This window comes from Eptesicus fuscus, chromosome 11 (genome assembly GCF_027574615.1).
Source record: "Eptesicus fuscus isolate TK198812 chromosome 11, DD_ASM_mEF_20220401, whole genome shotgun sequence".
Classification (NCBI taxonomy): Eukaryota; Metazoa; Chordata; class Mammalia; order Chiroptera; family Vespertilionidae; genus Eptesicus; species Eptesicus fuscus.
This window is the reverse complement of record NC_072483.1, coordinates 63,744,094-63,756,816: the sequence shown is the minus strand read 5'-3', so window position 1 is coordinate 63,756,816 and position 12,723 is coordinate 63,744,094. Positions and strand designations below refer to the sequence as shown.

The 12,723-nt window shown below is 45.5% G+C and overlaps 1 protein-coding gene across 1 annotated transcript in view; it reads left to right on the top strand.

The window, feature by feature from the left end:
- Positions 1-12,723, top strand: part of ARMC9 (armadillo repeat containing 9) — a 111,760-nt gene continuing 99,037 nt past the window's right edge. Inside the window, exons 1-5 of the mRNA XM_008160208.3 lie at positions 1-58; positions 3,727-3,814; positions 6,130-6,255; positions 7,954-8,124; positions 10,058-10,213. Of these exons, the coding sequence (XP_008158430.3) occupies positions 3,764-3,814; positions 6,130-6,255; positions 7,954-8,124; positions 10,058-10,213 (504 nt within the window). The 5' untranslated portion in view covers positions 1-58; positions 3,727-3,763. The remainder of the gene's footprint in view (positions 59-3,726; positions 3,815-6,129; positions 6,256-7,953; positions 8,125-10,057; positions 10,214-12,723) is intronic.

Below are 12,723 nucleotides of genomic sequence, written 5' to 3'. Positions count from 1 at the left end.
CGGCTGGAGAGTTGGCGGCCGGGCGGGGTGGGCGCGGGTCCCCGCGGCAGAGCCCCAGGTAAGCACGTCCCCGATGGGGCCGGGCCACCCCCGAGCCCGCCGCCCCGGGAGGGAGGAGCCGCGGTGGGACCCGAGGGCCGCGGTGCTGCTGAGCCCTCGCCCCAGAGAGAAATCCCGACGTGCCAGCTCGGCAGCCGCTGTAGCTGCCTCCCCTTCTCTCTGCGGTCCCGGGCTCTCCCTGCGGCGCGGGCCGAGGACAGGCCCAGCTGCTTCCCGCCAGTAGTCCCTGATCTTGGCTGCAGTGGGGCCACCCTTGGCGGGGTCCCTTCAGATCGTTAGTGGCGGTGCGAGCGGGTGGCCTGGGACTTCTAGATTCACCCCCTCCGTTATCTCCATCATCCAACCACCCTTCCCAGGCACCCCGGGGAAGTCCAAATTTCATTCACTCTAAGCAAAAACAGGATGCCTGCTGTGCAAATTCTTCTTCCAGACACACCCCACAGTCTTACCCTTAGTCACAAACCCTGTTTATTGTATAGGAATTCAGAAGCTGCCACCGCAACCCTCAAAAGTGAACAAGTTTTCTCTAGTTTCTGCATGAAGTAGAGCAGTGGCTCTCAAGCTTGAATGTGCATAACGATCACCCGGAGAGCTTGTTTAAAACAATTTGGGGCATCGTGCCTGCCCGTGATGTTCAGTGAGGTCAGGGTGGTGCTGGGAGCCTCCATTTGCACAAGCATCCCAGGTGATTCGGACTCAGGTGGTGCGAACCTTGGATAATGCTGTGCAGTGGTTAACGTTGGTCTGGATTTAAATTCCCCCGTTCCCACTTACTAGCTGAGTTATTGGGAGCACCGCAACCTCCCTGAGTTTCTGTTGCCTCACCTGTAAAAGGAGAATATAAATCATATTGCCCTGTCAGGTGTATTGTGAAAATTAAATGTAACTTTAATTTACATGTGCTTTTTGCACATTGTCTGGCATACATTAAATCCTCAATAAATGAACCTATTGTGATATAAAGGTTTAGAGAAAAATTCTGTAATTCCTAAGGATGTCAGAGTAATAGAATACCCGATAGTGAGTGGCTCACCTTCACTGATAGAAAAATCACAACAGAATCCTATTTGAATGATGCTCACAAATTGCTTCTCTGAGGACGTGTTTATTGCTTATTAAGTATTTATTAAGTAGAGAGTTTTTCCAGGTGAACCAGGAGATGGGGCGAGTGTTAGCAGGCAGGGAGAACAATATGTGCGAAGGCCCCGAGGGAGGAAGGAACTTGAGTTCTCAAAAAATAACGAAGTTTTCTTGTTTTGGGATCTTCAAAAATGCTGTTCCCTCTGCTTGGGCTTCATTTATCCGTCAAACATCTTGGGTGCCTATCATACCTATGAGGCACTCTGCTAGGTTCTGGAGATACAAAAATTAAATTACAGCTTCCTGCCTTGGTAAACAGGTTGATGTAGAAATAGATGTAGGGTACTGAGGCACCCCAGAGGAGAGAGCCTTGATGGGGAAGGAAGGGGAGGGGTTCATGAAAGACTTCCTAAAGGAGGTCAAGTCTGGATGAAGTTCGTGTGATGAGTTGAGTTTGCCTATGAGGTGGGGCGAGTTCATCAATCAGAGGGCTTAGAAAGAGCGTGCTGTATGGGACAGTGACTGGGATTCACTATTGGCTGGGCCTGACATGGGGCAGCGGTAGAAGGGAGTTGGGAAAAGGGCGGGTCCAGAGAAAGGCTGGAGGGGTGGGGTGGGGGGTCCTCAAACAGGAGCTGTCTTTCTCCTCACACCTTATGAATCTGGCAGGCCCGGAGGCGGCAGGTGGGGCCCAGGTTCTCTCTGCTCCTCAACGCTACTTCCAGACCACCACCCCCATATGCCATGGGCTTTACCACTTTGCCACCACTCCTTGAGGCAGTCACCTATCAGAGGCACAGTTGTTTTCCTTGAAGACGGTAGCTCCTGGCTCACTGCCCGTTTCTCCACCTCCTCATCCTCATTTTACGTATTCATTCATTTGTTTACTTATGAGAGAGAGAGAGAGAGAGAGAGAGAGAGAGAGAGAGAGAGAGAGATGGATGGATGTGAGAGCAAAACATCAATAGGCTGCCTTGCCTCCCCTACCAGGGATCGAGCTCTGACCAGGAATCAAACTGGCAACCTTTCAATACTTGGGATGATGCTCACCCAACTGAGCCACACTGGCCAGGGCTTCAACCTCATTTTTATTTCAACATCCTGGCCACACAAGTTTCTCCATCCTCCTTACTGTTAGGCATCTTTCCCTCCATCGTCCTCATCCACCCACGGTGTGGTCATGCACCACCTCCAAAATTGTTATTTCAAGCACCCATCCCCCTCTGTGACCACCACCCTCTCTCTTTAAAGCTCACTTTAAGTGCCTCTTAAGCAGGTCTTTGGCCCCATTACCTTTTCTCTGGCTTACAGCTCCCTTATGTACCTCCCTCCCCGCTTCTTAGCTTCAGTGCTCCATCACTGTTATGCTTGTTTTCGCTTTCCCCTGCCTTCTGGGAAAACCTCACTCTGATTAACCTAACTCAGACACGGAAGGTGGAGAAAACTAGAAATTGTGCAGACTTTTTGTCAATGTTTAATATTTTTACTTGGGAGCAGAGGGAGGGATTAGTGACTGTGTTCATTTACATCAGATTAATTCTAATTCCTTCCTTAATGAATTGACCTTATCATTAAATTCTATTCTGTTCTAAATACACTTGGTGGTTTTGACTATTGAATTGCATACCACATGGTAGCACATTAGAAAACTAAATAAGAAAAATAATCTTCTACAGTCTCACCAGCAATCTTTGACTTTCTCATTTACACCATCCTCTACTCTAGTCCTTGTCCACGTTCATTTTAAGTGTAGGAAGAATTACTGTTACTAATTACATAGAAGAAAGAAATTACTTTTGACTTTAGCGATCCCATTTCCTAGTGCTGTTGTAATAAATTACCATAAACGTAATGGCTTCAAACAACACAGGTTTATTATCTTACATTTCTGGAGGTCGGAAGTCTGAAATGGGTCTCACTGGACTAAAATCAAGATGTTTGTAGGGCTTCTAGAAGCTTCCTGCATTCCGTGGCTCCTGGCCCCTCCTCCACTTATAAGGCCGGCAAATGGCTGGTTGAGTCTTTAGCACCGACCCTCTTGTTTCCCTCTTTCCCTTGTAAGGACCCCTGTGCTTACACTGGACCTACCTGATAATCCAGGCTACTCTTCCTGTTTTTTCAAAATAATTTTTTAAATTTTCACCTGAGGATATGTTTTTATTGATTTGAGAGAGAGAGAAAGAGAGAGAGACAGAGACAGAGAGACAGAGAGAGAGAGAGACAGACATTGACGTGAGAAACAGTGATCAGTTGCCTCCAGTAGGTACCCTGAGGGGTCAAACCTGCAACCTAGATATGTGCCCTGACTAGGAATCGAAACTGCAACCTTTTGGTGTACTGACAAAGCACCAACCAGCTAAGCCACCTGGCTGGGGAATACTCTCCCTATTTTAAGGTCATGTTTGGCAACCTTAATGTCATCGGAAGCCTTAATTTCCTTTGCCTTGTAATATGACATATTGACAGCTTCCTGGGATAAAGATGTGGACATCTTTGGGGACCATTATCCTGCACATCACAGCCACCTTTTTGTGATTTCACAGATGGTTAGAATGAAAGCTTTTGTTTAATATTTTTGCTTTGTAGAGATTTCTGCTGTGAGAATTAACAGTAACCTTTCAATATGGGGGATATCCTGGCTCATGAATCCGAATTGCTTGGACTAGTGAAAGAGGTAGGTATGTTATATTACGGAAAAAGACTGCAAAAACTTGTAAAGCTTGCATTTACAACGCAGCAGGTTCTATAGTGCCTTGCCCTGTCTCTTCTGTCATTACACCCCAGTTATCTATTTTCCATGACACAGTTTTCCCTGTGTTTACATTTTGTTTTCATAACTAACTAAACTGAAATCTTAAAGCTGCTTTCTAGAATTCTTTTAAAGAAAATTATAAAAGCAACACATAGTTATGGTAACAGATTCAAACAGCCTGAAAGTATAAACATTGAATTTCCCTGCTCCGCTCCTGCAATGACCATGACTAATGATTTAGAGTATTGTCTTTCCAGACTTTTTTCTATAAATACTCAAAATATATTCACAGGCCTGTAATTTGTTTTACAAAATGGGATGGTCCCATAAACATTGTTCATGTACCTTGTCATTAGTCCACAGTAACATAGCCTGCACATCTCCCTGTGGTCCTCACCGTTTTTAATGCTGTAGAGCCGTGGTTGGCAAACTGCGGCTTGCGAGCCACATGTGGCTCTTTGGCCCCTTGAGTGTGGCTCTTCCACAAAATACCACAGGCCTGGGCGAGTCTATTTTGAAGAAGTGGCATTAGAAGAAGTTTAAGTTTAAAAAATTTGGCTCTCAAAAGAAATTTCAATCGTTGTACTGTTGATATTAGGCTCTGTTGACTAATGAGTTTGCTGACCACTGCTGTAGAGCATTTCACTGAGGGGCTGCATCATAACTCCTTACCTGGTGCCTGTTGATGGACATTTCGGTGTCCACGCGGATAGCTTTTGAAGGGTAGGACCCACGCCTTATGCTTTCTGATGTCCTCTGCTGCTCTTAGTGTGGGGCTGGCACATAGTTGCTGTTAAAGAAACGGTCGCTACTGCTTTACTGTGTGATCCAACTGTCCACCAGGCATCGAGAGGTGCGGCAGTGGAGCAAGGACGAGGCGTCCACCTGGAGACGCAGCTTTGGGATTTGTTGGCATGGTTATGAATAAATTCTTTTTTTTTCAGTATCTGTAGATACTTTATTTTTTTAAAAAGATATATTTTATTGATTTTTTTACAGAGAGGAAGGGAGAGGGATAGAGAGTTAGAAACATCAATGAGAGAGAAACATTGATCAGCTGCCTCCTGCACACCCCCCCACTGGGGATGTGCCTGCAACCAAGGTACATGCCCTTGACCAGAATCGAACCTGGGATCCTTCAGTCTGCAGGCCGACGCTCTATCCACTGAGCCAAACCGGTTACGGCATCTGTAGATACTTTAATAATAAAACTATTTCAACATAAAAAATTCAGAGCCTACAAAGTCATATATGTGAACGGCAAGCTATCTAAATGCATGCATGTCTAAAAGAGAAAGAAGCAGCAGGACAAAAACTGTCAATACTCAAATCAATATGAGAGCTTTTTAAGAACGGAAAACTTAATAAGGTTCTTTAGGTTATCAATGCATGAATAAATTCTTAACACAGCAGAGGGCTGTGGACAGGCCTGGGGACAGAGTCACGGTTAGGAGAGGTGGAAACAGAAAGGTGTGACTGACAACGTGGGAGGCGGGCGGAGGGTCACGAGCAGCAGTGGAGCCGTGGTGCGGGATGCAGGGCTGGGCATCAGGATCAGCAGTGCTCTGCCCGAGGGCCGCTGATGGCACGGCCCATCTTCTCGTGACTTCTCTTAGGGACAGGCATTATTTCTCATCCCTCTGTTTCAAGTAACAAATCCCCAGAGACCTACCTGACCCAGAGCCATCAGGCCGTCTGCCCATCACTTACTTTTTCCGACGGCTGCAAACATGATTTATTTCCTATTAATAATTATAATGAATCATGGAGCTCACATTTTCCTCCTGAAAGCCAACTTATTTTCTGTAAAGAAGCATTTTCTATGTTACCGTCTTTGTAGGCTTTTAGTGTATATATGGATAAGTAAATTCTAAGCTGGATCCCAAATTCTCCCAAAAATGACAGTCCCTTAACCCCATTAGAAATTGGTGATAATGCCCTAACTGGTTTGGCTCAGTGGATAGAGCGTTGGCCTGTGGACTGAAGGGTTCCGGGTTCGATTCCGGTCAAGGGCATGTACCTTGGTTGTGGGCACATCCCCAGTGAGGGCTGTGCAGGAGGCAGCTGATCGATGTTTCTAACTCTATCCATCTCTCTTCCTCTCTGTAAAAAATCAATAAAATATATTTAAAAAAAAAGAAATTGGTGATAATATTGAACTAGTGCAGTTACATCAAAGGCAGTTACGTTGATGTTAAAACAGAGAACTATATGTACATTTGTCGTCTCTTTTATAGTATTTAGATTTTGCTGAATTTGAAGACACCTTGAAAACATTTTCAAAAGAATGCAAAATGAAGGGAAAAGCATTACCTAAAACAGCAGGTAGCTCTTTAAGGGACTCCAAATCATCGATAATCCAGGTAACATTTTACTTTTTTTAAATTTCTGTTGATAATCAAAATGCTCCCAATTTGTAAAGAATGCTGCTGTTTGAGCATGTTGGAATCTCTTCGGGGGACCTGGTCAGAGTGACTCTCATACTTCTCAGGTGTCAGTGGATGAATTAGTAGTGTCGTCTTCACATCTCTGTACCCTTCCTGGGAAGCGGGTGGTGACATAAGATCTTTCACATACATTTCTTGGGAAGAATAAAAGAGGAAACCTTGCAATGCTTAGAAACTGAGACAAATGATGTTCATCCTGAGGAGTCTGAGGTTGTTAATTCCACGTGCCAGGGACACAGTGGTGAAGAAAACAAAGCAAAACCCTTGCCCTCACGGTGCTTGCGCTCTAGCTTGGGGAGGCTGGAGGAGGGAGCAGGGCACACGGACAGGGCAGCGTCCTGTCCAGGAAGGCCGGAGCCGCTCTGTGAATACGAGTGGGTTGCGAAGGGCAGACCTGAGGGCTAGAAAGAACCTTAAAGTCCCTTGTTTCAACCATTATTTGATGTCTCCATACCATTCATAACTTTCTAGGTAAGTTCACCTTGACTACATCCAGTGGCGAGAATATACTGCTTCCTGAGCAGCACATTTCAGCTTCGTATGATTTTATTATTTCAATTGATTTATTTGTTTCAATGCACCCACTTCTAAGAAAATTTGGAGACTTGTTTTGAGAGGCCCACTGAGTAGCTGGAAGTTAGGCCACAGCCACTGCCTACTGCCTGTCTGCTCCTGGTCCCTGACTCCATGGCCTGGCATGGGGCATGGTCGAAGAGGCCCGCGGAGTTCCAGGTGGGGCTGTGCCCTCTGCCTGTGCCCCTCCGGGCCTCAGGCACCTGGACACTGAGCTGCTGCCATACTGACGGGGACTGTTAGGAAGGTCTCTCGGTTCTGCCTTGCACCTAACTCCGAAAGCCTGTGCAGCACGTATTTGCGATCATTCCTCTGGTGAGGCAGGTGCCGTGCTAATCGCCACCTCCTTTCTCCTTGGGTGGCGAGTTGGGAAGCTGTCTGTGCCCTGCACAGTCAGGCTCCAGCTCTGAGGTTGGAATGGGACCGGCCTGGCTCCTTCCTCCATCTCCAGCCTGAGTCTGTACCTGGAGTGCCCAGTCTCTGTGTGGGTGGCTGCTTCCCACTGCGCCACATGCTTCTAGCAACAGGGCAGATAGCAGTGCCGCCCAGGCCTGGGTTCGACGGGGTCAGTGTGTGAGCTCCTGCGCCCCGGGACTTGGCACTGTGCTGCCAGCAAGCTCCGGATGCAGGAGGAGTGTTCCGCTGAGGCCTGCCTGGGCTCTCAGTCTGGCCTCTGTTCATCTGTTGGGCAACTTCACTGTATTTATGTGCCTGTGAGTTCTCTGGCCACAGGTCTTTGGCCTCTGCCTGGATCCTTCCATCTCAGAGGCCTTAAATGTCAGGTCGGGTTCTTATAAAGCCCAGATTGGATACTGCAAAGGGGTGCGAAACCAGGGTGGGTCTGCAGGAATCTCAGCTACGGAGCTTGAAGCCCCTGGGTCTCAGTTTTCTGCCCCTTACCTTTGAAAAGGAGACTTGCTTTCCTCACACTGAAACCTGGAGTCCTGGGGTGTCTGAGGTATTGGGAGGGCTGTGAGAATTTTGGGTGTTGGAAGAAAGGACACCCTATGATTGGGCTTCAGTCTGATGTCTTCTCCACAGAAGGACCTCATTGCTGCGTTTGACAACGGAGCCCAGAAAGTGTTCTTCGATTTGTGGGAAGAGCACATTCCCAGCTCCATCCGAGATGGTGACTCCTTTGCCCAGAAGTTGGAGTTCTACCTTCACATCCATTTTGCCATCTATCTTCTGAAACGCTCCGTGCGGAGACCTGTACGTTCCCCTTGGGATGCAGTTGGTCCGAGTAGTGTGTTTAGGGAACATAACAGCTACCATTCTCCCTTATGAGCATTAATTTAGTTTATGGCCGCTTTATCATAGTGCTGAGGGGTAGGTGTCTTGTGTCCTGATGAATAATTTTCTACCTTATTCCCAGCAGTTTCTTTTCTTCTTCTTTTTCTTTTTTTGTTTTGTTAATCCTCACCAGAGGATTTTTTCCATTTATTTTTTATTTTATTTTTTTTAGAGCAAGCAGAAGGGAGGGAGGAAGAGGGAGGGAAGGAGAGGGAGAGAGACACATTTATGTGAGAGAGACACATCGATGGTTTCCTCCCATACGTGCCCCAACCCAAGCTGGGGATTGAACCTGCAACCCAGGTATGTGTCCTTGATCAGAAATCAAACCCATGATCCTTCAGTGCATGGGCTGACACTCTAACCACTGAGCCACACACTGGCCAGGGCAGCAGTTTATTTTCTAATTTACATAGAGAGTTAACAGTTTCTGTAATGAAAGCTACATTGTTTTCCTGAATACCTCAAGTTTTTGAAAACTCAGCAAACATATGCATGTATGTCTAAGAACACATATGTAGACCACATATTAGACCAGGCGTCCTCAAACTACAGCCCGCGGACCTCATGCGGGTGTTTTTGCCGTTTTGTTTTTTTACTTCAAAATAAGATATGTGCAGTGTGCATAGGAATTTGTTCATAGTTTTTTTTTAACCTATAGTCCGGCCCTCCAACGGTCTGAGGGACAGTGAACTGGCCCCCTGTTTAAAAAGTTTGAGGACCCCTGTTAGACCATATATATATATATTAGAAGAGAAGTTTAAGCATTAACAGTAGAAAAATGGTATGCCTGTGCGTTCATTGAGTTTAGCTTCCGAAGCCTTCCCCAGGCGGGGCTGCAGACCTGCAGAGAGGAGAGGGCTTCGAGGCTGCCGGGGCGGGTGAGCCTCCCAGTGCAGAGCCAGGGGAAGGGAGCAGGGCCGCGCTGACATCGGACCACGTGCACTTGGTTAGTGGCTTGTCCACGCACTGCCTGCCGCCCTGAGGACCTGGGTTAAATGATTGGACTGCCAGAGGGGCCATCGAAGGGTCAGTGATGGCGGGAGCAGCCCTACAGAACATTGTAGTAGCCATTCTTGGAAGGCTGTCCTCAAGATAGCACTCATGTGGGTACCATCATGGGAGATTCTCATTTTCTTTGTGTTTATTTCTGTTTTCTAATTTTCCCATTGATATAAGATTAAAAAAATAAATAAACATGATATATTTTTTACCTCTGGTTGTTACAAGGTGATTACAACATAGGTGCAGTGAGATGCTTTGATTAGAACAGGCTGTGATGGGGGTAACTGGTGAGGCCAGGGTGTCTTGGAAGGAAAATACCAAATTCAAGGCTGGAGGCGCAGGAGGAGATGGAAACCCTGGGAAGGACTTGCCTTGGATTTCATGTGGAATTAGTGCAGCAGGCAAGGAGTGTGATGTGGACACTTGTTTAAAAAAACTACTCTCCTAAGGGAATCACGGAAATGCACACAAATATTTATGATCTCGGGGATGTGGAAACTGTGTACATATCTAATAATGGGGAATTGGTTAAATTGTGACAGACCCACAAGATGAGGTTTTGTCCTGCCATTAAAACGATGTTTATGATGAATCGTAAGGATGTGAGAAAATGGTAATAAAGTAAAAGGCAGTATATTGAACATATGCCTGTTCTCTGATATTCCTGACAGCTTCATGAAGGGGTGAAATTGCGGGCGCTGTCAGAATGACTGGAGACAGCGCACTTGCCAGGCGGCTGGGGAGGTTGCCGGCGCCGAGGCTGGAGAGAGATGTTGGGGTGGACGGTGGGCTGGGCGGGCTGGCGTCAAGCAGGGGACCTCAAGCGAGCATCTTCCCTTCCTCGTAGGATAAAGAGGAATTGGATGAAAGGATTTCTTATTTCAAAACCTACCTGGAGAGCAAAGGGGCAGCGCTGAGCCAGACCACAGAGTTCCTCCCTTTCTATGCGCTGCCGTTTGTTCCGAACCCTATGGTGCACCCGTCCTTTAAAGAGCTCTTCCAGGTAAGTGACACCTCTGAGCCTCAGTCCTGGCAGCATGTGGCTTCGCCTTGTTCACGCTGGTGGCTTCTGAAAGGTGCTGTAAAAGCTCGCGTTGGCTTATGTTGCAGTTTAAGAATACTCAGGTAATTTGCTTTAACAAACTTTCCTGTGCTATAAAGTGTGATTTTTTTGGTTGCACCATGATTTGTTAATATAGACCAACATAAATATTTTTAATATACTAATAATCTCTTAAATCATTCTGTGTATACTTTTTCAGTATTGGATGGATAATTCAATTACATTGGCAGTAGCCTGAAAAAGAACTAGAGTACTTTACATAATTGCTGGTCATATATAGATTTTTAATTGATTTTAGAGAGAGAGAGAGAGAAACAAAAAACATCAGTTTGTTGGTCCACGTATTTATGCATTCATTGGTTGCTCCTTTTATGTGCCCTGACCAGGAATCAGACCTGCAACCTTGGCGTTTTGGGATGACGCTGAAATGAACTGAGCTACTCGGCCAGTGCTTGGTTATGTATATTTTAATTTGTAATAAAATTCTCACTTATTTGGTGTATATTTGGTTACCTGATTTGTACTATTATTTCCATCAGACTATTTACCTATAGGTCTTTAAAACATTTTTTAAAAAAATATATTTTATTGATTTTTTACAGAGAGGAAGAGAGAGGGATAGAGAGTTAGAAACATCGATGAGAGAGAAACATCGATCAGCTGCCTTCTGCACACCCCCTACTGGAGATGTGCCCACAACCAAGGTACATGCCCTTAACTGGAATCGAACCCGGGACCCCTCAGTCCGCAGGCCGATGCTCTATCCACTGAGCCAAACCGGTTTCGGCTAAAACATTTTTTTTATTGATTGATTTGAGAGAGAGAGAGAGAGAGAGAGAGAGAGAGAGAGAGAGAGAGAGAGAGAGAGAGAGAGAGAGAGAGAGAGAGAGGGAGAGGGAGAGAGGGAGATGTTGTTCCACTTACTTGTGCATTCATTGGTTGCTTTTTGTATGTGCCCTGATCCAGGACCCAACCCATAACCTTGGAGCATATCGGGACGACATTCTAACCAACTGAGCTACCTGGCCAGGGCCTACCTATTGCTCTTTTAATTTTTGGTGGGGCGGGGCCAGGCATGGGGTGGGCCAGAAGGCGGGGCCTGTGCGGCAGAGGCAGGGCAATGCGTGGGGGCAGGGCAGAGGGTGATCTTTTAACTGTTATACTTTATTTTTTAAATATATATTTTTATTGACTTCAAAGAGGAAGGGAGAGGGAGAGATAGAAACATCAATGATGAGAGAGAATCATTGATTGGCTGCCTCCTGCACGCCCCACACCGGGGATCGAACCCGCTACCGGGCATGTGCCCTTGGCCGGAATCGAACCTGGGACCCTTCAGTCCAAAGGTCGACGCTCTACCCACTGAGCAAAACTGGCTAGGGCTGTTATACTTTATTTTAGTTAAAATTTCAGCATAATATTTATTTAATAAGATTTACCTATTATAGTAATTTTTGTTGACTTACTAAAATGAATGTCCCACAGAATTTTTTTGAAATGTATTTTGAGCCTGACCTGTTTTGATGTAGATTGCTTTATCTAAAGATCTTTCACTGTTTCCAAGAATCTATATGGAGCTTACTCCTCTGCCATTGAACATTGGATGCAATTCTCCTGAAACCAGTGCATTTCAGTTTCCTATTCCGTTATGATTCAGTAAAACAACTTTCTCCCTCTTTAGTAGCAGCTGATAAACCAGAGATTGACTGATTCACCAAAGCAGGCTTGTAGTAAAGAGCCTACATTGAATTCTGTGCTTATTTGTTTTGTTTTTGGTCAGTCCAAATTTAGTTTTACCACTTTCTTCTCCGAGAAGGTTGAGATAGAAGGGTTAGGAAGGTGGTAAACTTGACAAGGATGGTAGATTTTCTCACAGTAAAGACTTCAGTTTGTGAAAACTATGACATAGCAGCATGCCTACAGCTTAGCTGAGGGTGAGGTGAAGCTGGCGGTCAGGAATTGAGAGACCATCAGTATTCATGGAGTCATTTTATTCCTTTTTTTTTTCTTTTTGCTACTCCCTACATATGTTCTTGTAATGGTAATCATAGATACTTCAGGGTGTATGCATAATAAAATCTAAAGTTAATGTCTTTATTCTCTTTCTGACCTTACAAGGTTCTGAGAATGTATGTGCTAACCTCATTCATCCCCTTTCCAATTTATGTGCTATTATCGTCAAATATTTTAGTTTAACCCCACAAATTAGACTTTTTTGCTATTTTATGCAATCAGTGTGTGCATAGCTTTATCCTTACCTTTGCCCATATTTTGCTTGTTACCTCATCTCACGTTGAGGACCTTCCATCTGGGATCATTTTCTACTCCAACTTAAGAACATTCCTTTAAAATCCCCTTTGGTTGTGGACCCCTTCTTTCAGTTCTCCTTTGTCTGCAAATGTCTTGACTGCATTCTTGAGTTCGGGATAGTAGATTTGCAGTTACTTTCT